We start from the raw sequence: 25031 nt of genomic DNA on the forward strand, positions 1-25031 counted from the left end.
GGGGCATCACTGCCCTCAACCCCTAGCAGCCAGAAGGGCCATCGTGCCCTGGGGGTTGCCAGGACCCAGGGTTGCCCATGGAACCTTTGTCCCTGCAGAACTGGTGCATCAAGCGGCGGTCCCAGTCCATCTACCTGCAGGTGCTGACAGACAAGCACGCCCCAGAGCACTACAGGTACTGGGGGTTCCCAAAAGAGATGGGCTGGGGTGCTGCCAGCCTTCCCCACAGGTGTCAGTGCTGTGCAAAGTTGGGTGAGCACCCTCAGGAGTGCCAGTGCCAGCAGATTTTGGGGTGATATCCCTGGGGCAGGGGACAAGCTGGGGTGAGCGCGTGCCTTGAGTGGGGTGCCAGGCAGCACTGGGGGGAGCAGGGGTGCCCACCTCTGAGGTTCCCCCTCTACTGGCAGGGTCCTGGGCAGTGTCTCGCAGTTTGAGGAGTTTGGACGGGTTTTCCACTGCCCCAAGAACTCACCCATGAACCCGGTGCACAAGTGCTCTGTGTGGTGAGGCCGATCCCCYATGGCAGGCTGGGACCCTCCATCCCCACCCCTGCCTGTGCCCACTCCTCACCTTCCCATCTCCCCTTCCTACTCTCCAGGCAAAGGGGGCACYCCCGGGTGTCACAGGGGGTCACCCCAAAGGCAGGCACCTGCCACAGGGGGGTGGAGGCAGCAGAGAGACACTTGGGTGGGGCAGCTGCCTCCTCCCCAWCCCCCTCCTAGCCACTGCCCTGCACACTGTGGGGGTCTCACAGAGGAAAGAGGCCATGCCCAGGCACCCCTGTACCTCTTTTTCTGTCCACTCACCCCAAATCCTTCACCCAGCCCTACCACATCCAACCCAGTGTTGGTCAAGGCAGGGGGAGCAGTCCAGAGGTTGCCCCATGCCAAAAGCCTCCCCTGCACAGTGCCCTCCCTGGCTCTGCCCACACCAGCCCCATCCTGTCCCCACACCAGCCCTGCGAGGGGGGCACAGAGACAGAGCCGGGGCTGGGTGATGCCAGCCCGCCTGGGCACACGGACACTGCTGTATTTTCCGCTGCTGTTTCTGGTCAATAAAGCACTGGATATGCTGGGCGGTTGCCAGGGGCTGTGGCCAGGGGAGGGAGCAGTGGGCAGCACCCCCAGCCCTGCCATGAAGACGCCTGTCCCACCCYGTATTTATTTAACAATATATTTAACACTCCAGCCCACGGAATTTGGTGTCCTGATGGCAGCTGTGTCCAGAGCAGGGGCGTTTCAGAAARCTGCCATCTGTCTGCAGGTGCCACACCGTGGGGAGGGGGAGGAACACATGGGAGGAACGATGTCCTGTGGGGTGCCCTGGGGCCATGGTCAGTGGAAGAGGGGCAGGAGGAGGGCGGGCAGGAGCAGGGCCAGGGGGGTGGCGCGGATGCCAGGGGCCGAGCCCCGCTGGCGGCACTCGGTGTAGGGCTCCAGGCAGGCAGCATAGGCCATGACGTGCGCCACGTAGGTCTGCTCCTGCACCCCGTGGAACAGGTGGGCCATGGGGCCCTTGGCCAGGATGGCCACRTCCTCACCGCCGTGGGTCTCTGAGTCCAGGGGCACGGCTGCCTGTGGCTGGTAGTTGAACTGCACTGGGGAGGGGAGAGGAGAGAAGGGGGTGAGGGGGGACAGTGCCGGCCCCCAACCCCACCCCCACTGTCCCACCATGATCTCTGTGCTCTCACTGGCTGTGTCAGGGTCCACGTTGGGCCGGTCAGTGCCCGGGTATCCCGGCCCATTCCCGTACAGGATGGATGTGTAGTTCTTCCCGTCAAGGCCTTTCTTGGGTGCCAGACCTGGGGAGGGGGCGATGGAGGGGGAGGATCAGCCAAGGAACACCCGTGTCACCCCTCTGGCCGCAGTCAGGGTGCCGCAGGGCCGGCAGCGCCCAGCACAGGGCAGAGCCCCACCGAAGACGGAGGAGCCACGCAAGGTGTAGCCACCGAAGGAGAAGACGTGCGAGTGGTCAGCGGTGATGACCGTGAGGGTCTCAGCCTCGTCTGTCAGGGTGCCYGCCCGCTCAATGGCCCGGTCAAACTCCACCGCCTCCGTCAGTGCCTTGTGCGCTGCGCCATCGTGGTGGCCGTGGTCGATTCTGCCACCTGCAGATGGGCACCTACGGTGAGCTGGGGACTGATGGCAGCACCCTCAATTCCTACCCCCACCCTACAACCCCTCTCACAGGCCCCAGCTTATCTTCCACAAAGAGGTAGAAGCCATTGGGGTTCCTGCTCAGGATGGTGATGGCCGCCTCCGTCATCTCAGTGAGTGACGGGTCCAGGGTGGTGTTACGCACCAGGTCGTACTTCATGTCCCCRGGTTCAAAGAGACCTGTGAGGGATGTGTTGGGGACAGCCTCAGTGCCTGAGTGTCCCAGTGCCCGTTGGGTGCTGGCATAGGGGTTGTTTGTTACCCATTAAATAATTCACACTGGGGTCGGCGGCAGCAGCCAGCATCTCTGTCCTGTTCCAGACGTAGYGGGCACCCTGTGGGCGAATCCCTCRSGGTTAGTGGGTRCCTGGCCCTGTGSYWGGGGCAGTGGGCAGAGGACTGTCCCTGCTGTGTCACCCACCGGCCGTTCCTTCAGCCACATGTCAATGAGGTTGTTCCCATCCTCGCGTATCCCGTTCTGCTTGCTGTTGGTGGGATACTCAGGGTCCGGCGTCCCCACGGGGGTCATGTATTTCCGCCCCCCGCCCAGGATCACCTGGGAGGGATGAGATGGATGAAGCGTTAGCGGTGTGCCCTGAGCGGGGTGTCCCTGCTGCCCTCGTCCCRTGTGTGGCTCACGTTGATGTCGACGTTGTGGACCAGCTGCCAGGCGATGTCCTTGCAGCCCTCCAGCCGCGCGCTCTCGGGCATGCTGGCGTCCGCGTACCAGTCCCGGTGCACCACGTGCGCGTAGTTCCCCGAGGGCGACGCGTGCTGCACCCGCGTCGATGTCACCACACCCACGGCCTTCCCTGCCAACCCCYGCTCATCAGACCCCACCGAGGGCGACGCGGGGTCCCCGCCATCAAGCTATGGGATGCTCACRGGGGAAAACCCCCAGTGTGACACCCCATGGGATCCCCCCAGCCCTGCACCCCCATTACCAGCTTTGCGGGCTCTCTCCAGCACCGAGATCACCTCGTTGCCAGCTGTGGTGCTGCACTGCGAGTAGCGGGCGGCCGCGCTCAGCCCTATGGTCTTGTAGTTGCCCTTCACCCCGCAGAGATAGGCCGTGGCTGTCCCTGCGCTGTCGGGGACCTGCCTGTCCACRTTGTAAGTCTGCCGAGGACAGAGGGGCTCARGASAGGGGGTCCCAGYRTGGTGTCCCCCCAGCACATCCTGCCACACTCATTCACTTGCCCATGGACACGTGTGGGATGGGGAGGGGCCCCATGCACAACCTACGCGCATCCCTGGGGTGCCAGCAGCACCGTGCCCGGGATCACCATGGACCCATGCCCAGGATCACCATGGACCCATGCCCAGGATCACCATGGCCCCATGCCCAGGATCACCATGGCCCCATGCCCGGGATCACCATGGCACCATGCCCAGGATCACCATGGCACCATGCCCAGGATCACCATGGCCCCATGCCCAGGATCACCATGGCCCCTGCCCAGTGTGCTGGAATTTACCTTGGAGAGAGCCACGTAAGGGAACGCATCCAGGGCAAGAGGGGTCTCAGGGCCCAGCTTCCCCTGCTGCTGCCCCTTYAGGATGCGGGTGGCTGTGATGCTGGGCACCCCAAATCCTGGGCACAGAGAGAGGGTCCTGGTCACCCTCTGGACCAGGTGCCCTCCACACATCGTACTCAGCAGAGCACTGGCCATGTCAGCCTGCCTGCCAGGGGTGCCAGTGGGACTCACCATCTCCAAGGAAAAGGATGAGGTTTTTGGCTTGGCGTACCCTGGGCTGGATTTTGAAGGCGGCYTCGATGGCTTTAGCTGCCTGCTTGTTCCAGAAGGATGGATTCTCCTCCTCCGCTGGGACAGCACACACACCCATCAGTCCCGCTCACCTGCACCCCTGGGGCACCCCTGCGGGGTACCCACATCCCGGGGGTGTTCATTCCCTGGGCACTCCCATGCTGGAACCTCCTCTCACATGGACCAAGTGGTTCAGGGGGCTATTTGGGGTGGGGGAAGACCATGCAGGCTTGCACCCACTGCCTGACCCCGGGGAACTGGAGCAGGGAACAAGGGGGGCAGCGAAACCAGACACAATGGGGAGTTACATGGTGAGTGGGATGGGGCCAAATCCATGGCAGGGGGTGGTGACAGAAGAGACAGGCACTTCCCCCAGAGCAGCCCCCTGCGCAGAAACAAGCAAAAACCTGGGGATGGGTCCAAAGACCCCAGAACAGCAGGGGTAACCCTCATCAATCCTTGCACTCTGGGCAGTCCCAGCTCCCCTCCCCAAGCCCTCCTTGTGGCCGGCCAGGCTGACACCCCGCTTCCCCAGACACAGACACCCACTGCAGCCAGCCGGACACCCGTCCCCATCCTTGTCCCCACCTGGGATGACAGCGGTGCTGAGCCCTGCRCAGAGGCAGAGGGTGAGGGATGTCAGGAGCTGCATGGTGAGATCTGACAGCCCAACGCCGCTGGTAGTGCCTGTAACTCCAGCAGATCTGCTGAGGGACTTTGGACAGGGATCAGCCCTCRCAGGGTGCGTGGCGGGGTTCAGCTCACACAAAGGCTGCGGGCTGGGCTGATGGCACCTCCTTGGCACAACACGGTGTGCCTGCTGGGCACAGACGGGCTTTGGGCACTGGCAGATGGCAGGAAATCCTGCCTGGCCACGGTGCTGCAGGGGAATGCCCTGTTCTGGAGTGCCACGGGCAGCACTGAGCACTGGGACAGTGGTGGTATGGGGAGCACCCCGGGTCACTCGTGCACTGAACACCCTGCTCTGCCCAGGGTTTCTCGAGCAATAAATCCATGGATGTGGACTAAAACTCTGCTCCTTGCTCAGCCCTTGCCAAGAACATACCAATCCTTGTGTACTGTGCCCCAACCGGGCAAAGTTGGGGAGGACATGGCYCCCCCTCACCTCCATTTCATCACCTCCTTCACCCCAGTGCCTCCAGGGCTGGTCCCAGGGGTGAACCAGGAGCCACAACTCAGGAGGTGACCACCACTGTGAACTGCATGGCAAATGGAGACTGACAACCTGTGTTTTATTGCATCCCTTTGTCCTGGCCACAGTGACTCCTCTCAGCCCCCCACCATGAGGACAGCCATGCAGAGGGCCAAGAGGGCGAGCAGGGGATGTGGGGAGCACTGTGTGCCATGGGAGGCCCTGCGGGCTGCCCTGCACCCGGGCTCYGTGGCGTAGGGCTCGAGGCAGGCGGCGTAGGCCATGGCGTGGGCGACGTAGGTCTGCTCCTGCACCCCGTGGAACAGGTGAGCCATGGGGCCCTGGGCCAGCACCACCACGTCCTCCCCGCTGTGAGTCTCTGTCTCCAGGGGCACGGCTGCCTGCTGCCTGTAGTCCTTGTCCTCTGCAGGGGAGAGAAGGAATGGGGCTGGAGGGTCTGGGACAGCTCCCACCACTCCTGTGCCAGAGCAACTCCTGCTCAAGGGACTCCTGAGCCTTGCAGTAGCACCAGGACCCTGCATGGCCCCTGTGGCCATGCCAGTGAGGTGCTGTCCCCAGCCACCCCATGGCTCTGCCCCATTCCCAGCAGACTCCTACCTGCAGCAGGGAGGCTGGCAGCTGGACGGGCCCCGTCACGGATGCTGTAGCCAGGACCATTACCATAGAGAATGCTGGTGTAAGCTCGCTTGTCCTTGGCCTTCTTGGGGGCCAGTCCTGGCACAGGGAAAGGCATTGTCACCCCCTGTCCCTGCTGGSTACCTCTGCCCAGCTCCCTGCCTGGGCCAGCTCAGCCTGCCAAGGGAGCAACAGGGTGAGGTGGGAGAGAGGTGCTCGCTGCCCCTCCCCAGGCCCCACCGAAGATGGAGTTGCCACGTGGTGTGCTGCCCCCAAAGGTGAAGACGTGCGAGTGATCGGCCGTCACCACGGTCAGGGTGTCGGCAGGGGAGGTGAGCTCGCCCGCCCGCGCCACTGCCCGGTCCAGCATCACGGCCTCCATCAGCGCCTGCTTGGCCCGGCCGCTGTGGTGGCCGTGGTCGATTCTGCCACCTGCACAGGAAACATGGCTGTCACCCTCTCCCTGGAGCCCTCAAATGGCCACCTGCTCCAAGGACCCACATCCCAGCCCAGCCCCAGCCACACTGCCCGCCTGAAGCTACTCATCTTCCACAAAGAGGAAGAAGCCATTGGGGTTCCTGCGCAGGATGCGGATGGCCTTTTCCGTCATCTCCACGATGGAGGGGTCCGTGGATGCATTGCGGTTCAGCTCATACCTCATGTCCTTGGGCTCAAAGAGGCCTGGGTGAACAGGGTGAGGGGGTCCATGCCGGGGCTGCTTTGTGCCCCTGCTGACACCTCCAGGGAGGGGAGGAGGAAGCATTGCCAGTGATGAAGGCAGTGATGCTCCTACCCATGAGGTGGCTCACGGAGTCCTCTTCGACCGCATCCAGACCCTTCTTGTCCCAGACGTAGCGGGCACCCTGCCAGCGAGAGCAGAGCCAGTGCCAAAGGCACACACCCCRTGCCTGGAGCCACATCCCCTCTTCCCTGGCACAGCACCTGCCTGGCACTCAGCCACTCAGCAATCAAGTCCCGGCCGTCCTTCCTGATGCCATTCTGATCCGGGTCCTCTGGGTACTCGGGGTCTGCAGTCGACCTGGGGGTCATGTACATCCTCCCGCCGCCCAGGATCACCTGCYGGGGAGCTCAGCAGACCCTGCCGGTGTCCCCGTGCCCCGTCCCTCCCRCTCCCGCTCCCCGGCTCACGTTGATGTCGGTGTTGTGCACCAGCTGGTGGGCGATGTCCTTGCAGCCGTCGCGCAGGGCGTCCGCGGGCATGCTGGCGTCGGCGTACCAGCTGCGGCTGGCCGAGTGCGCGTAGGCTGCCCCGGGGGACGCGTGCTGCACCCGCGTGGTCGTCACGATGCCCACTGCCTTGCCTGCAGCACGGGTAAGCGTTTACAGGCAGCTGTGTGAATGCTGTCTGCATTCACAGGACAGCCGTGCCAGGCTCTCCGGCAGAGTCTCCTGCTGCCTGTACCCGCCAGCCTGGCCCGGTGCAGGATGGAGTCCACCTCGTTGCCGAAGGTGCTGCGGCATTTTCCRTAGACGGCCGCCCCGCTCAGTCCCAGGGTTTTGGCGTTGGTCTTCACCCCACAGAGGTAGGCGGTGCCGGTGCCAGCGCTGTCGGGCACCTGACGGTCGATGGTATAGGTCTGGAAGCAAGATGGGTCCAGTGGGGTTTCAAGCAGGGACAGCAGGACTGTCCCCCCCAGCACTGTCCCACTCACCTTGGCCAGGGCCATGTGGGGAAAGGTCTCCATGGCCAAGACACTCTCCTCGCCTGAGCTGCCGGACAGCTGCCCCTTGTAGATCCGAGCTGCTGACATGGTGGACAGGCCCATGCCTGTGGGCATGTCCGAGTCACAGGGTGGCAGGAGGCAGAACCAGGGACAGCCCTGCTACTTGCACCAGCCCCATCTTCTCATCAATCACATCCCCCAGCTCTTGGGGAGCTGCAGGCAGGGCAGGGACCCGGGGCACTCACCGTCGCCCATGAAGAGGATGATGTTTTTGGCYCTTTGTGCCCCTTGCTGCAGTGCTAGGGCCAGCTCCAGTCTCCTCCTGGCCCCTTTATTCCAGTAGCTGGGGCTCTTCTCAGCATCTGCAGGTGAGAGCAGAGCTGGAGGCCTCCARGGCACCCCCAGGGGTCCATGGTGGGCATTTCCACCAGAGGTGAATTTAGCTGCTGTAAGCCSCCTCCATGGGGATGAGAAATCCCCCACAGATCAGCATTGGCACAGGTCTTTGGCACGTCAGCATTGCTCAAAGCCCACTTCCAGAGGAGAAACTGAGGCACAGTTTSGCAGGGAAGCCCCTTGTGCCTCTTGGCAGAGTGGATGAGGAGGCTGAGGATCAGCCACAGCGAGTGCAATGGCCAGGCAACCATGGCTGGCTGTGGCTACTGGGCCACTTGATCCAAAGCCAGGGATGGGGGTTGGGATGGGGRGCCAGGGCCTGCTTTGGAGGTGGCACTGAGACCAACCCATTCAAAGGAGGGCTCCCCTTTGCTGGKATCCCATGGGGAGGTGACAAGGTCCCTGGAGACCCCCAGGAAAGTGACACCAGCCCGAGCATCCCCCACAAAGGCGCTTACCCCACTGTGCCACACGTCCCCTGTCRCCAGCGGCTGCAGCGGCGAGCTGGGCAAGGGAGCAGAGCAGAAGGCAGGTTCCAGGGAAAAGCAGCTGCCCCATGCTGCCCAGCCCAGCTCCCTCCTGGAATGCTGCTTGTGTCCAGGGCGAGGGGACAGCCCTTTATGGCCCTTCCCTGTCCCGTGAGACGATGGGCTGATAACATTCACCCACTATCTCCCAGCCCTCCCAGGGCCCTCCCAACACCCTCGGACCCCTGGGGCTATCCCTGCCCCCCACCCGCAAGGCAGGACCTCCAGCCTGCCCCTGGGCACCTCTGGGCCCCTGCTCCCATTGGGCAGCTGCCTGCAGGACCCTGGGGAGTGCAGGGAGGGCAAAGGGCTGTTTTTGCAGACAGGCTGAGCTGGGCCAGGCTGGATTTGCCTGGTTTCCCYTGAGACAAAACCGAGGAGGGGGACACTGGGTTGAGAGGTAGGGGGTGGAAATCTTTGGTGTCAGTGTCCTCTGGTCCCCTCTCCCAGCTCCTGGGACAGCTGGTGCCTGACACGCTGGGTGCCCATGCCAGCACACCTGCACAGCAAGGGACCTGCTGTGGGCAGGGAACAGCCCCATGTCACCAGCATCAGGTGACATCCATCCACGTTTGCACCAGGCCGTCTGGAAGGACGGTGCAGGAGCACAACTCTTGGGGGTTACAGCTGTCCTTGATGGCTCCACCAGCTCCTTGGGAAGTGTGTTGTACCCACAACAGCCAATGTCGAGCTGCAGCCAGAAGGGTTTTCCACATRACATTGGGAATTTCATCAGCATCCCACAAGGAGGGAACAATCTGCCTGTGCWCCCASAGTGAAGGGAGACCCAGGAATGGAGCACAGTGGATAAGAGAGATGCAAAGGAATGAAGACCCCAGAAAATCAATCCCTCCTGCTGAGGAACGGCCCAGTTCAGGATCCCTCATCCCAGGCAGTTGAGGTTTGGCCAGCTCCTGGCTCCTGCAAAGGGCTGATGTGCTGGTGCCAGGGCCATGGCTGTCACAGATAATGAGGTACAGAGATGCAGGGCTCCCCCCCTGCCTGCACAATGGACCCATTCCTTCTTGCCAGAGGTCAATCCCTTCACCAGACACTGTTTGTGACGATGCGAAAGCTGCCAGGGCAGCACATGCCCCCAGCACATCCTGCACAGTGTGGGTGGGGCACATGGGGGTGGAGAACAGGCAGAGGTGACTGGAGATAGCAGAGGTCAGTTGGTCAGTGAGGCACTGGATGCAAGGACATGGTGCCCTAGGGCCCCTGAGCAGGGTCAGGCTGGGGGCCAAGATGTGAGGGATGGAGCAGGCACACAGGGACTCCTGCTAAAGGCTCAGACTGAGGGAACACCGGCTGCATCAGGAGCTCATCTCACTCACACCTTCTGGCCAAGCGTATCTGAGGCTGTGACAGGCAGTGAGGCTGCTTGGATTCCAAAATGCCTGGGAAGTGGCACACAGGGGAAGGCAAGGGACTGCCCAGGAGATGAGTTACTGTTGRGATGCCCCAGCTGGGGGAACTCAGAGGGCACAAAATAAAACCTGCAGGAGCTCCACACACGGCTGCTGACACGGCTTTTATTACATGACACACAACCCTGCCAGAAACCCTCCTGYATGGCCCCACAGATGCATCCCACTGCATCCCCATCCCACCTGGTATGGTGGAGCTGGCCCCTCTCCCCTCCTGGGGACACGTATCCCCACTCAGTCCTCACCACAGGCACCTGAAGCTGGAGAAGGACACCAACCCCTTTAAAAAAACACCTTAAGAAAGCATCAAGCTAAAAATACCCAAGAGTAGAAATGTTCTGCTGGGGCAGGCTCAAGCCCYGAGCCCTGCTCCCAGCTGGAGTTAAAATCCAAACCAGAAATAAAACCACAATGGTTTTAAAACRCAAAATCCCAAAGTCTTTGTGGGTCCCTTGTGTCTCCAGCGGGTGCCGGTGCAGGGCCTGGGAGATGAGGGAGCATTGGCAGCRGGGAACCCACGGCGTGGGGGCTCTCACTTGTCCAAGCTCGGCCTCTTGAGCAGGGCACTGTATTTGAGGGGGCCACCATCTGCCGTCAGCACCACCTCCACCAGCGTGAAAATGGTGATCACCTTCAGCAAGGGAGAGAAAGAGAGAAAGAAGGTGTTCAGACAGCTTGGCATCACATCAAGATTTGCTTAGAGCTGTACAGGCTTTTGCTGCCTTCACCAGTGAACCCATGAGGAACTGAGGAACAGGGCAGGATGGACTCAGATAGCTCCGCTGGGGTCCACATGACATGGGAGTTTTCCACATGACATTGGGAATTTCATCAGCATCCCACAAGGAGGGAACAATCTGCCTGTGCTCCCACAGTGAAAGGAGCGCCAGGAAGGGAGCACAATGGATAAGAGAGATGTAAGGGAATGGAGATCCCAGAAAATCAATCCCTCCTGTTCAGGAACGGTGCTGCTGCTGCCACCTCCCCTCTGCTCTGACCCCAGGTCTTCCTGTCACTGTATGGATTAGGAGTGGAAAGCATTGATCCAGTCTGTCCTTGAGGCACAGTTATGGGGCTGGCTGGGACATTGGGAAGGGCTGTTCGGGGCCATGGCCAGGCATTTGGGGACTTTGCTTGTTGGAGCCTGTCCCCAAGCCCTTTGCTGTAGCAGGGCTCACCAGGGCCATCTGTTCAGGGCTGGCCCCAGGAGAAGCAGCACAGAATTACTGGGATAACCTTGTCCAACCCTTCCCAGCTCATCCAGCRCTGGCTGCTCCAGATTAATCATTCAGAACAGGAAAATCTCATTGAGGTTTAGAAGAAGCAAAGTGGCCAGTGAGGAGCAAGCTGCAGGAAAATCCTACCATGACTGGTTGCAGAGCTGTGGGCTACTGAGCACCAGCCCCTGCCTGTCCCAGCTGGCCACACTGCAGGGGGTGGTGGCCATGGGGCAGCCCCCCACATTGGGGCCAGAATGGGAGCTGGGGTGCTCAGTGCTGTGTCCAGGTGACATCTACCAGAGTTCAGCACRGCTCACAGGATCTGGCTCATCCCAGGGCTGGAGATTTATAAACTCAGGGATCTGCTGGCTCAGAGGATAGCTCAGAGCCTGATCCCATGGGAGAGCTSCAGTGTTTTCTTAGGAGGTGTGGAGGGTTCGTGGAGGAGTTTCCTCTACCAACTGTTTGCTTAACCAAAATGGGCTCTGCTCATGCTGGGGCGTCATTTTTCATCAGCTCCCTGCTAGGGTGTAAGTGATCCCTGCTCCTGTAGGAAAGGAGGAACTGAGGCCACTCCAGGCTGCATCCATGGGGTTTCTCTGAGCCAAGCTGACAGAGGAAAGCTCAGCTTCAAAGGGAGGGAGCCTGAAGAAATGTTTGCAGAGCCGGATCCAGCTCTGATCACAGCTTCCACCCTGGGAAGGGAAGGACTCTCCAGGACACACACCACACCAGCTGGGAGGGTCAGCCCTCTCTGTATCAGCACCCCTAGGTGGGCAAGGATGGCATGTGCTGGGCTTGGATGGAATTGGGGCTCAAGTGCAGAGTCCCCAGAGTGGTGCAGGGAGAGGCTGGGATTCAGCCCTTCAAGCAGGGATCATAGCAGTCAACACAGCTGGGGTTTTACAGCCACGCCAGACAAAAGCTGGCAAAGAGGCACCACTTAATCAAGCCAGACAAATGCGATTGCTCGCTTTGATTGAGTTACCAAGTTAATAGATGACAGGGACACAAAAGAGAGATTTCTAGATGCAGTTAAACCATTTGACACTGCATCTCAGGAAGTCTGATTTTAAAAAAAWTCTCCTAATTGAGGCTCAACCCTGTCACAGGGATGGAAACCCCAAGAAAAGGCCATGGCAGGGGCAAAGAACGCCAGCATGGGGGGAAGGGTCCAGATAGGAGCTGCCTTAGACCTGATCTTACTTAACATCTTAATTGATGATCTGGAAGGAGGAAGTAAACAGAATGTTAATTCAATTCCTGGAAGAAACTGAATTGGAAGGCAGGGCACACAGCAGGCAGGGCAGACTGAAGGCTGTGGAGGGGTCAGATGGTGAGGGCAGCAATAGGATGGGTCTGGGCTGGATGGTAGAGGAGGTCGAGGCTGAAGCTGGGCTCACTAGGAARGGAACACAGAGGGACAGCAGGACCTGACACCCTGTGAGKCAAGTCCTGCCTCACAGACCTGTGYCTGCAGACACCACAGGATCCACATGTTGCACACAGCCTCCATGCCAGCCCCAGTGTGTTGTGAGCCTATCCCATGCCATGGGGGTCTTACCTGGGGCACAGATTCCTCCTCCAGCTCCTCTGGTTGCCAGAGGAGTGTCAGCTCTGGCTTCTTCCCAGCCTTCTGGAAGCGGAAGTCCACCAAGGGCAGCGCCTGGAGGCAGGGAGAGTGTTGAGAACATGGCCCCCCCAGCTCTCCTCCCCCACCTTCCTGAGGATGGGGCTGACRCTGCTTTTGCCCAGCATGCAGAGCTCTGAAGCTCTTTAACAACTGGGATGCAGCAGCCAGTGAGCCTGAGCCTAGCACGTAAATCAGGGGCTGCTGTGATACACCACCAGCCCATATATCACGCTCTATGTCCTGTTTAAAGATGTCATTGCCAGCCATATAACCAGGTTATTAAGAGAGGATGCTGTCACCAACTGCAGGTGCTGGCCCACAGTGCTGCTGTCACAGCCCCAGATAAACTGTCTGATTAAACGAAATGAAAACCAGCCTCCCTCCCTCCCTTTCCTTGCTTCAGACCCCTGCTCATCTCTGCTCCCCTGGGTCTGGCTTCAGTCCCTTTTGCCTAGGCTAGATCAACCCCAGCATGTCACAGGGAGAAGCTGRTCCTCAGACTGGGCTGATCCAGACCCCCCAGTCCCCTGTGCTTGCCTGAGCTGAGGGATGGAAGGGAAACTCCAGGAAGGTTCCCTCCCCTCTGGCTGGCCTAGCTTGGGCACAGCTCYGCCGGTTGCAGGGCTGGCACAAAAGGGCACCAGGACAGCCACTCCTGCAGTGATGCCAGGCTGCTGCAGCCCTCTCTGCGAGACAGTGTTGGCACTGTCTCATGMTGGTGAGGTACTTACATTGCAGTAGATGCGCTTCTGGACTCCAAACTTCAGCACCAGGACATCAAAAGCCTTGCTCAGGACACCCATCACCATGGCTTCTGACTCCAGAGGACCACATTCCTGTCAAGAGAAGGGGCTGTCACTGCACAGCAATCCCCAAGGGGAAACAGTGTCTCCAGGTCCTGGAATCCAGCARTGGTGATTGCTGAGTGTGTCCTCTCACTGTTTTGCCTTTCCTGAGGCCAAGTGAGCAGCCTCAGCCCCCTGCCCAGTGGCATCTAGGCTGAGCCTTGACAGGGAAATCCAGAGACACCTTGGGGGAAGATAGCCTGGGGTCTTACCCTGACAAAGATGGAGAAGAAGAGGTCAGCACTGAGCTCCTGCACCCTCTTGGAAGCCATCTTTCGGTCATTGCAGTGATCTGCCTGTTTCTGGATGGCCTCTTTCTCCATCATGATGGGGGACCTGGCACCTGCAAAGGGCACAAGTGACAATGACATGCCCACGCTCCCTCCTGCTACAGAGCTATGCCATGGCCCCCGTCCCCCAGCCCGTCCTGGGGAGCAGCACTCACCGAGGGAGGCGGAGAGCAGGCGGTGCACGATGATGTCGGCGTAGCGGCGGATGGGAGAGGTGAAGTGAGTGTAGAACGGCACGTTCAGGGCGTAGTGCTGAAAGAGGGTCTCGTCCTCCAGGACACCGGTGCAGAAGTAGAGAGCCATCTGAAAGGGGGGAGGAACGAGGGAAGGGTGTGAGCAAGGGTGGTGCTCTGAGGCTGGAGAGGTTTGGCTCTGAAAGACACAGTGCCAGAAGACTGTGACACAGTGCCCTCCTGGTGACGTCCTGTCTGCTGATGGTTCTTCACCTCCTGCTCAGTTTGGGCTGTGCAGGGATGAGGCAGGAGCTGCAGAAACTGAGCACGGAGCAAACAGGACAAAGCCACTGCAGGGAGCTGCTGGCTGCCAGCTGTCCCTGCCTGGCCCCAAGGACTGCATCAACTTTCATATCACACAWGGGTCCATGCAGCTTCCTGCTTCTGCCCAGGCCCTGGCGCTCATTTGCCACCTTCCCATCTTCCAGGGGAGAGCTCTGCTTGTTCTGTGCCCACTTCAGATGCTCTTCCAACAAGGGACCTTGCAGAGTGGCTCCCGAGCCGGGCTCTTTGGTTCTGGATTTGGCTGCAGGCTTCACACACTCATTGTGCATGCTTGGAGAGACAGCCCTGCTACGATCCCTGCTGCTCCATCCCAGCTGAACTGCCCTTCTAAACCAACACCAGGGCAACAGCGGCACCACTGCTCAGCAGCCTCTTCAGCAGGAACCTCTCCTGGGTTGCCCCTGTTATCCCACAGATTACAGCTTTTATTTTTACATCTGTGAAACACCAGCTCCCGGGGCTGGGAAAACACCTGGGGCCGAGCCCAGGCRGGGAGGGGAGGCTGTGCAGGTCAGGGGGGTGGCGGCGGGGTCACGGCACAGTGGCGATTGAATGAACCCATTTAAAAATAAGAGCAAGTGATTTAAAAAAAACAGGAGTAGCCAGCTCTGATTACAGAGCCGTCCTGGGATCCTTGGTTTGGGCAGCTGTATCCTCTGCTCTCCAGGCCAGTGGYGCAGCCAGCTCCTGCCGAGCAGCAACGCACTGATCCGGGCAAGAAAATAGAGCAGGTTAAAAAAAGCAGCATCAGTCCCAGCCTTATTATGAGACCCAAGAGCTGGGATAGGAACTGTGGTGGCTGCCAATTTCCACAACCCAGAATTAAATTGTTTCTGATGGACTCCACAAAGTACGGTCTCCACTCAATTAGCTCAGCTCCCACCGAATGAGGCTGGGCAGGGAGACACGGCGAGCTCTGGAGGCTGCTGCAGGAAGGGATGAGTGCCCTTGTGCTCACAGACAGCATGAAATCACAGGGAGCTTCCAGGCACTTGCCAGGCTTCTGGGCAGAAGGCAGCAAGGTCCCTACAATTCCAGGCACGCAGAATGCAGAGCATCAGTCAAAATCCCTGCTCGGAGAAAGACACTGGGAAAGGCCCATCCCCACCCTATGCCCAGCAGTGTTTCAAATTATGCCCCACCTTGTTTCAAGTTAGAAAAGGAGCTGGAGGTCCTGCGCTACTTGCTATTGTAGGGGGCACTTTGTCTTGATGGATATACTGGCCACTGCGGGGTCCAGCACCATTCTGGACACCCTTTTGGCAGCTCATGACCCTCACTGATGCTGGCATCAGCTTGGGTATCACAACAAAAATGCTYCTCTGGGCCATGGTAGGGCTACACACTGCCCAGTCTGACATGTATCTGACAGCCATCCTCACCACCATGACAGCACCAAACAGTGACATCAACCTGGCATAAAGCAGATGTTTTCTCATTAACAGATTTGACTCACAAGTGGTCTCAAATCCCCAGGGTTTGCTGCAATCCCCAGAGAACTGYGAGGAGCTTGGAAATAAATCAGCCCCAGCCAACCAGGGGCAGCTTAGCACTCATGGACAGATTGAATCCCCGAGTGACTGAGCCCCTGAAAAATGGTGTGTCACTGCTCCTTCATCTGTTACAAGGCTCCTGGCGTGGCAATCCAGGCATTCCCTCAGGCACACACATTACCAGTTGCTTCCCACTTCCCTCCTCCTCCAAGAGCCTGATGTCTTGACCACTGGCACACAGTGAAGAGGGAAGACACAGGCGTGGCACAACCATGGGTTAAACMTGTGGACAGGTTGTTTAGGCTGATTTAGCTGCAGCCTTGTCYCTGAAACATCAGCTTTATCACTGGGAGCTGCGATGTGTGCAGGGATACAGGTGACTCTCAGTGCCCCAGCAGACAGTCTCGCTGCACCATCTGTCAGAGCAATGGCCCAGCCCTTGACACCAGCCTGGGCCCCTCTGTGGCTGTGCTCTGCAGCTGCCAACACTCAAATCTGTCCTCTCCCCCATGAGGGACCGCGACATTCTGCAGGATGGGGCTGATTCTTCCATCTGCTCTAACACTGGTGGCAGACRGCAAAAAAACCCACTCCTTGCAGGGAAAGCTCCTTCCTCCTGGAAGCTGTTTGCCCTTTCTGAGGGGCACTKACAGGGCTGCAAACTACCCGTGGTGATTTAACAGTGGTGGGAATCTGAACTGCTCAGGATTTTGGGGAGCTGTGACTGCACCCCACGATGAGTGTGGTCAGAGGCCACTCAATGGAGCACAGGCTGGGTCAGACTGGAAAGCTGCCCTGAAGATAGCAGAGAAGCATCTGCTCACCTGGCCAATGGTTTTGGGCAAGTCTGAAACTCCATTTACAAACTAAACTGCCTAAACTCATCATCCCAGCCTGATTTGTGCCTCTTCTGGGTCATGCACCACCTCCAATAATGAGAGCAGCCCATCACATGCAGCARTACCACCCTGCTGGGGAGTGCCAGCAAGTGGGAATGCTGCTCACCATCAATGCTGCTCACAGGCGCCCTGAAAGGCCAACAGGTCCACTTGGAAACATCCAACACAGGGTTAAATCTTAATGAGAGTCAGTGTGAGGCATCTCAAAACACTCCCAACCACTTCTCTGATGACAGTGTCAGGAGACCATAGAGGCAAGATCTCAGCAAGTCAGTAAGTCCCCAAAAGCCCATCTCCTCCTTGATGCCACTGCAAAACCCAATTACTTACTCCTTGCTCATCCATCCTGGCCAGCAGCCAGGCTTGCTCCATGTGCTGCTACTGGCAATGCCCAGGCTTSTGCCACAGTCAGCAGGACCAGAGAGGGACTCCAAGGAATTCATGCCACCAGTGCACCTTTCACCAGAAAAGGAGGGTGTGACAGAAGGGACCAAGATAACCCAAAGCAGGACATGGGATCTGGGACAACACATCCAGCTCCAGAGGACACTCCCTGCTCTTTACAAAGCAGCCCTCCTGAGCTGGACACACATGAGGGGGTGATTTACCAAATGGCCTCATACCCCAGTCCCAGTTGCAAACAAGCATTAAGTCCCGGAAGCACAGCAGGACTTCAGGCAACTGCTCATGAGTAAATGAAGCAAATAAGTTAATTAGAAGAGTGACAGTCAAATGAATGATGTTGGGCAGATGATTCTTTCCTGAAGTGATAAGCAGGCCACAGCAGAGAGATMATTTTGGGAATGTGCCCCTTATCTCCATGGGGTAGGACTCCCCTCAGAAAAGGTTGTGCTGTGCCCAGCTGCAAATGCAACTGATGCCCCAGAAAAACTTTTTTTAATGGTAATAAACACCCAAATAAGTGTCCTGAGCTACAGATACACCACACATGACAAYGGGTGTGAGCAGCACAAGCCTCCATTGCAGAGACTGTCAAATAAAGCCACTTGGGCTGGAGGGAGATGGAAGAGCTTCCAGAACTTTCCAGCTTCCAAGAGCAGGTACCAGACTGTGCTTATGGCCAGTTGCACAAGCCCACTCTTAATTCCTTCTTTGGACCAGCTGGGATACCATGATGAGAAGAAACGGCACAAACATGAACCATGGAGCCCACCACCAGCTCTGCACAGGGCTCATGCAACTTCAAGGGAGAAATCCCAACATTAATAACAGGGACACTGTGAGTGGTGAGGAAAGACTCAGCCTGACCTTGCCATGCAGTGAAGCACTGCTGCTCAGAGAACACTGCCCCTTCCAGCTGCACAGGGCTGGAGGCACAGGAGGAAGCTGCTGGCAGCCCTGGAACACCACGTTCAGTGCTCATTCACTCCCTCTGTGTGCAACAGCCAGCTTGGTAGTGCAGAAGGGTGAGGACTGAAGATGGAGCCATAGCAGAAAGCTACAAGCAGACCTGTCTGACAGCACAGTGCTGTTCTCACCTGCATGGGCCTGGAGAACATGTAGGTCAGCACTTCTTTCCTTGCTCTGGAATATTGGTCAGCGCCAAATGTTTCACTTAAGCTTTTCTGTAGGACAAAAGAGAGAGCATTCAGTGTTAGCATGTTATGGTGGTAAAGGGACCCAGGCAGACCTCACTGGAGCTAACAGCAGCTTGTCCAAGCCAAATTTCCCTTTATCCTGCAAATCCCCKTGTAAACCAAAAGATGCACATGAAATTGGGTTTTGCTCAGGCCTGCATACATGGTCCTGAGCACTGGCCCACCTCCTGGGGTCAGTGGCAGGGAACACTCAGGGCACGGGGACTGCTGGTTCTGTCCCCAGTTGTGCAGTGTGAGGGAGAGCCTGTAAAGCTCTCCTGACCTGTGCCTGGCTCCCATCCAGCCCCTGAGAGCTTCAGCACATGGACTAATGGGACTCTGGGGAGACATGGATATGGGAGGTCACTGCCTGGGGCTAGCAGTGAGGAAGGGCTGGAGGGTTCAAAGTGCAGATGRGGAGCTGAGTGAGCAGCCCTGCATCTGCTGACATAGGCTGGGCACAGCCAGCAGGCAGGGAAAGCAGTCCCAGCTGACGGGGGGGTGTGCAGGAGGCCAGCAGGGATGGGATTAGCAGAGAATTATCCACAGTCCAGTTGCGGTGAGTAAAGAAAATCCTGGAACCTGCGCTGTGCTGTTCAGCTGGAGTTCAGCCTCAGGACATGCTCAGCAGAGGAGTGGYTGGATATTTCTTGAGCTGGCTGCATCTGACCTTTCCCAGCACAGCTGTCCAGTACTTCCCAGTCACCCCGCTCCTCACCCTGCCTTCCCCGAGACCTGCAGCAGCCCAGACAGAAACAGCCCCTTGCAGAGCTACTTTCCTTGTGGTATGGAGCAAATTCCCTGCCTAGGACCTGCCCAGAGAAGGAAATCTGGGTGTCCCAGTGACCCAGTGAGTGCTCTTGCACTGAACTAGCCTTTCCATTGCAGAGAGGACAGCGCTGGGGTCACCTGCAAGGTCCTTCCCACCCTGCTCTAACCTCTGTGCACAACGTGGCTGACCACGACAGGCTGGGCCACCCACTGCCAGCACCAGTGGGATCCACAGTGAGCGAGGGAGGGGTTTTGTTTTGGCCTGACAGAGCTGTCAGCTGTGCCTGGGCAGACAGGGACAGGGAATAAAGCACACTCTGCCACAAACATGCCATCACATAACTGCCCACCCTTGGTCCCCAGTGCACTCACATGCAGGGTCCCCGCGCTGCTGAAGTCGATGTTGAGGCCRACTTGGTTGCAGAAGTCCATGAGGTCTTTCAGCAGCTTGGTTTGGGGCGGGGGGTGGCGGCGGAGAAAGGCCTGCTCGGGGAAGGAGCGGTAGATCTGATGGGCCACGGCCATGTTCGCCAGCAGCATGAACTCCTCCACCACCCTGTGGCACGAGAAAAACAACCCCAGGCCCCGGTGAGACAGGGGAGGCCCCTGGGAAGCCAAGCGAGTCCACGGTGATGGCAACTAATACGACACGGGGGGACGGGGGAGCAGCTTGCAGTTGCTGTCTAAGCACAGATTAGCTGYGAGACCGCAGCAAATCCCCCCCAAATTCTCACTTTCTAGCTGAGGTTTCCCCAGGGACTCAGAGTAAGCTGTCCTGCTGGCGCAGACAAGCAGAAGTCAGTGATAAATTGACAGCTTAAATTGGGATAAAATAATCTCCCTTTAGGTCATTTTATCTCCTGAAAYGCTTGACAAGCAAAACAAACGCCATGCGAAAGATAGCACGGAAAACAAACACACATCTCTGTCTTCCTGGGCCAGAGAAAACAGCGTCTCGCTTGCTCCGTTCYGAGCTCGACATGTGTGGTCAGACCCAGCCACTGAGCCCTGCCCCACGCCTGCTCCCACCCACGGCATGACACGACATGGCACAGCACGGCACAGCACGGCACTGTCCCCAGGCAGGACAAGCCACCAGTGCTGCTCCAGCAGGGAGGGACTGCACAGGCTCCCCCACACAGCACTCTGCTGGGGTATTCCAGCCTGGGGGGAGCCCCTCATTTTCCATCTCTAAATACACATGCATTGAATGGAAACCTCTGGGGCTGGACAGCACCAAGRAAAGCAATCCCAGCACTGGGGACCAGCTTTGGTGTTGTAKGGGTTGTGCTACCAGCAGTAGGGCYGTGCCACRGGGGACTTGTTTAACTGGGCTTGATAAGCAAGAGATGTGCTTAACCGTGCTCCCTGCTATTTCCTGCATGTATTCCCAGGGCTCCTAGCTGGTGCTAATTGCCAAAAAAGATAATAGATTTACAAAAGTAACCTCATCCTCCCAGCAATGCCTGAGTGAGCTGTTGTTGATTATGCCAGCTCATCCTCGTGGCTGCTGCAGGCAAAGCAGCGATTTTGCAGGGCTGGCAGCAGCACCAAGGCTGGACTGGTGCTCCCATTGCTGGGGAGACTGGCCAGGTGAGATGTGCAGGGTGCTGCACTCCTGGGGTACTCCTATAGCAGTGATACATTCCCAGCCTGGGAGTACTTGCCAAGAACTTGAAAGAGAAAGGAARTACAGACAAGCCCGGAGGAGGAATAAGCACCTGACAGTGATAATCAGCAGTAGAAATATTAGTCTTTAATGGGAAGGAGCTCCGTTGTTAAGAGCCTTGTGGATTGYCACAGAGCGTTTTGTGCCAGAGGCCAACACTTCAGGCCCCACAGGGAGGGCAGGAGGGACATCCTGGCCCAGGGACAATGTGGGTGGGGCAGGAGCAGCACAGCCTAAATGGGAATGGGCAGTGCCCTGCCCCTGGAATACCTGCCATGGGGACAGGAGCCAAGGTTTGGGTCGGGGGTGGGCAGTGCCCTGTGACCCGAGCAGGATCAGGACACGCTCTTGAGGGGCCACTTCCAAGAGGGCTGGGCCAGGCTCTTGCTGTTCCTGTGCAGCTGAACCGGCAGATGGCAACCTCGGTCCCTCTATGGCCACCGGCTCCAGGGGGTGCGGGACAGCGTGGCCCGGGGGCACCGGGCACCCCGGCTGTGGGACAGCCAGCAGCACCCATCGGGTTACGGCACAGCCATCTCCATCTCCCGAGAGTGGGTCACACACCACTGTCACACCAGAAGCACGTGGGGATCAATGGCCTGAGGACAGGTGTGAGGCTGTGCAGGTAACSTGGCGGCCTCACTGCACCTGAAGGGAAAACCTTATTCCCAAAGCAGCTCATGCTGAGATTGCATGGGATGTTGGTGATGCGGGAGGATGGGCCAGGGCTGGGACTGCCCATGGTGCCAGCAAGGCTTCAGGTGCTGAGGAGCAAAGCTGCTGCCATCCTGCCCTCCCCACAATCCCTTTCAGTKACACTTTAGGCTCACGTTCTCACCAGGGCTTCAACTCAGCAAGCACTACACTGTGGCTTGGAGAAAAGCACTGGATGCTGAGGCTGGTGGGAGCAGAGGTTGGCTGGCAGAGCATGGACCCAGCCCAGTGCYGGGCACTGTGCTGAAGCCCTGTTAACTCGTTGGCAGGTCAAAYGACAAGAGGTTTTGGGGTTTCTGTGGGTTTTTTTCTTAAAACAGCCTAGCTTGGAATCTGGCTCAGTACAGCTGGCAGACAGGAGTAAAAAGAAAAATATTTCATGGCTAAAAAAACGGAGACAGAAAGACTGGTCCATCTGAACGCTTGCTGAATGAATCCCATGTGAAATGCATTCTAACGCCATCGCTACAGTTTCCTCTGGATTAGCTGAGCTATCCTTGGCTCCTGGCTCCATAAAATCCCATAAACAATCTGATCTGAACTTTTGCCCCTTCTGTGCTGATGTGAGGTTTCCTCTGCTGTCCCACAGACAGGGCTGGGGGTCAGCAGGTGGCTGTCCCTGCTGTAGGTGCCTGCAGATCCCAGCTCTCCTGTTAACCATGCTGCAGGAGAGATCATTTCCAAACCTGTTCCATGCATCATTTAACATGTGCACATATGAGGGGAAGGAGAGGGAGTTATGGGATGGCTTTTGAGCTCTGTAACATGTACATCTCCTGTCAGCTCTTTCAATACCCAGATTTTGCTAAYGAGTTATGTGGAAACTCTACAGCCTGCCTTATGCAAGAGGTCAGCTGGAGTGTATGGTTTRCACTCACCTCTGAGCTTGAAATTTGACCAAGGCACGCCACTGCCTAAATCTCACCAACTTCTGGGGACATTTCAAGCTCCTGAGATGCTCTTAAACACAAGTCTTGGTGTTTTTCAAAGTATCTTAAATKATAATCAAAGCTTCTGTAGGGCAAATAGTCACCTATGAAACCATCCAGCTGAAGAGGACTTGATAGCATCTCGACTACAGCCCCAAATTCAAGCTACTGGGCTGTAGCTCCTTCCAGAGCCAAACATCTACAGAATATGGGAAGAGGAGCTACACATTCAGACCCTTGACATGCTTAAGTATCAGCATTACTATCTGGTCCTTTAAAGGTTAGGTAGACCCCTCCCAATTTCTGATAATAACCTTKAGAAACTACTGACACCCTTAGCAAGTTGGTTAGTAGATGGCAAATAAAACACCGGTTTCTCGTGGCAAATCTCTGCAAAGAGAGGCAGGGCAAGTAAAATGCCTGTTTGGCTGCTTGTCTCCATGGCAATGCAGCCKGGCTGTACAGCAGCCATCGAAGTGCCCACTCTCCCTGATTAACTTGACAAATGACATTAGCGAAGCAGGGTTCGCTGAAAGGAAGAGACAAGGAGTACTTTGTGTGCAATCCAGTAAGTGCAGGAAGGAGGCAGGCAGCTTCCTTAAAGCAAAAGGACACTAAAACACCTGCTGTTCCAGCAGGGTAACACACCCAGGGGCTTCAGAGCAAACGGCAGTGAGGTGGGGCTGGACAGACGAGCACAGCTCTTCCCCCAAGCTGCCTTCTTCATCACCATCCAATCCTGCAAGATGTAACTGATGGCTATATCCAGGTGTCGGAAGAGTTACCACAGCTGAGGTGACAGAGATAAACCCAAAACACCACACAGCTCTTCCATGGCAGCTCTTTTGCTTTTGACAGGCTGGAGAAGTTGATCTTTTCTTCATATGTCGCTCATTGTGGAAACCTGCTCCCAAAGGGACAGAGCTGAACTGTTTTGAGCTGAAGTCTGAGCTCCCCGTCCAACAGTGGTCCCTCTGGCTGCATGAGCTTCCACCAGGTAAATCCCCARCATCTTTCCAGCAGCTCAGATTAGATCCAAATGTGACCAACCACAAAGGCTATCAAGCTTCTTTCTCCTAACCCATTACAAAATCCACTCCTCTCCATCTTGTCTCTCTCCCTCACAGCACTTACTCCCTTCTACAAAAGGAGCAAGACTTTTGCTATTCGAATTTCTTCCCATCTATGGATAGATCTATCATCCCAGCTCAGCATGGGTCTGTGTTTCAACCTGCAGACAGTGCAGGGGTTTCTCACCCCATAGTCTATGTGCCTGCTTCAGGTGTGTCCAGCTCCATGCTGACTCCAAGCAGGGTTAGGACAGTACAGCTTTGAAAGCACCACACTTGAACCAAACAGTGCCACAAGAGGCTGGTGCTGAGAAAGGCAGCACCTGAAAGGTGTCTGTGCGTGTCTGAGAGGGTTCTAAAGACACTGACAGATTTATGTCCTCTTGCTAAGGGAGCCCTCACTCTTTGCTGGCTTGGAGGGGCTTATTGTTACAGCACAATCTCATAACAAACARGAGATCTACAGCCACCTCCTGAGAATGGGACTCTAAATCCTGCTGCATTCACCCACAAAGTCACCTTCCACAAAAGGCTGAAAATAGTCCTGTTCACATCCAACAGGAGCAGCATCAGCTGAAGGAAAACAGTAAAGAAAAAGCACCACGGCTCAACCAACAAACCCTCTCCAAAGTGTTAAGTCCAAAGACGCTGGATGTGGTACAGCTTTTTTTCTTTTCTTTAAATCGTGTTAGTTTATTTTTGATTACAGCTCTTCCATGAAGCAGAGGAACTTGAGAGGTTTCTATAAAAGCTCTTCTAAAACCAACATTAGCTAATCCCGCATCTCCCGAGAGTGCAGCCAATGACAGAATCATGCTCTTTGGTGAGTAGCTGGGCTGGCACTTGCAATGGCTCTTTTCCACACAAAATTCTGCAAAAATGGTGTGCTGTTTTCTTGGTGACATTCTGCCTGTCCAACAAACGGGAGCATCTTCAGTCATCCACTCTGGAATAGCACTGCTGCCTGAAGAGCCATGAAAATCAAATTCCCTGTTATCCAAAGAAATTGGATTGTGGTGTTACATATGAGCCTTGCAATGTTGGTGTGGAGCTCCTGTTGCCAATGACAGTTGCCAAAAGACCAACTTTTTTTTTTTTTTTTTTATAAAGAAAAAGTAGTAAAAGGCAAGAGTGCTGGCGGTTCCTGGCTTGAAAGTCATTTGTGCTTCTCTCACAGCTAGCAGTAGCCTTGCACAAAGCATAGCTGAATAATGGAATTACTCCACTTTCTGAGATTGCTCAATTAGCTCTTGGTTAAAACTGCTAACATTGAAACTTGATGAGAATAGCAGCTCTGAGGCAGTTTTAGATTCATTTCTTACTAAGCTAGAATGGCTTTTCCCTCTAATGAACTCCTTCCTGGGGTATAAAGAATGCCCTTTATATTACCTATGGTGCCTTCCCAGTAATAGATGCCTACAACACAAATGCATGGGAGGGTTCTCTGAATACAAATGTCACTTACAGACCACTCTCACACCTTGAGGCTGGAAATGCCACAAGACTACTCTCTTTGCTTTATCCAAATTATCCGTGGTACAGTGGAAAACCATTTTAAGCCTTCAATACTGACGCTGGGCTCCTGAAGGCATTCRGTATGATTAGGAATTAATTGCTTAAAGCCTGATCT

General features: G+C 56.8%; 4 protein-coding genes across 4 annotated transcripts in view; 1 reads left to right on the forward strand and 3 right to left on the reverse strand.

Annotated features, from left to right (window-relative positions):
• ECEL1 (endothelin converting enzyme like 1) overlaps positions 1-745 on the forward strand; it is a 9650-nt gene extending 8905 nt beyond the window's left edge. The window contains exons 17-18 of the mRNA XM_057367163.1: positions 99-175; positions 408-745. Of these exons, the coding sequence (XP_057223146.1) occupies positions 99-175; positions 408-507 (177 nt within the window). The 3' untranslated portion in view covers positions 508-745. The remainder of the gene's footprint in view (positions 1-98; positions 176-407) is intronic.
• A 339-nt stretch (positions 746-1084) lies between these two features.
• On the reverse strand, positions 1085-4584 carry LOC130574142 (intestinal-type alkaline phosphatase-like). The gene is made up of 11 exons (XM_057367164.1): positions 4514-4584; positions 3866-3982; positions 3635-3750; positions 3101-3275; positions 2796-2968; positions 2578-2712; positions 2419-2491; positions 2204-2336; positions 1916-2109; positions 1691-1801; positions 1085-1597 (listed from the first exon to the last, which is right to left on the reverse strand). The coding sequence occupies exons 1-11, from the start codon at positions 4575-4577 to the stop codon at positions 1335-1337; spliced, it is 1554 nt and encodes a 517-aa protein (XP_057223147.1). The 5' UTR covers positions 4578-4584; the 3' UTR covers positions 1085-1334.
• A 574-nt stretch (positions 4585-5158) lies between these two features.
• Positions 5159-8046, reverse strand: LOC130574167 (intestinal-type alkaline phosphatase-like). The gene is given in 10 exon segments (XM_057367229.1): positions 5159-5502; positions 5697-5813; positions 5955-6163; positions 6257-6395; positions 6508-6577; positions 6657-6791; positions 6864-7036; positions 7138-7503; positions 7645-7795; positions 7798-8046. Coding segments are annotated over 10 exon segments (1896 nt in total). The 3' UTR covers positions 5159-5215.
• Positions 8047-9839: 1793 nt separating this feature from the next.
• The window catches only part of DIS3L2 (DIS3 like 3'-5' exoribonuclease 2), a 176276-nt gene continuing 161084 nt past the window's right edge, over positions 9840-25031 (reverse strand). The window contains exons 16-22 of the mRNA XM_057367230.1: positions 19392-19575; positions 18150-18236; positions 13896-14043; positions 13663-13793; positions 13337-13441; positions 12537-12638; positions 9840-10383 (exon numbers count right to left, since the gene is read on the reverse strand). Of these exons, the coding sequence (XP_057223213.1) occupies positions 10285-10383; positions 12537-12638; positions 13337-13441; positions 13663-13793; positions 13896-14043; positions 18150-18236; positions 19392-19575 (856 nt within the window). The 3' untranslated portion in view covers positions 9840-10284. The remainder of the gene's footprint in view (positions 10384-12536; positions 12639-13336; positions 13442-13662; positions 13794-13895; positions 14044-18149; positions 18237-19391; positions 19576-25031) is intronic.

The sequence above is a fragment of the Malurus melanocephalus genome, unplaced genomic scaffold, assembly GCF_030028575.1.
Source record: "Malurus melanocephalus ecotype Western Australia unplaced genomic scaffold, MMel_1.1 scaffold_75, whole genome shotgun sequence".
Classification (NCBI taxonomy): Eukaryota; Metazoa; Chordata; class Aves; order Passeriformes; family Maluridae; genus Malurus; species Malurus melanocephalus.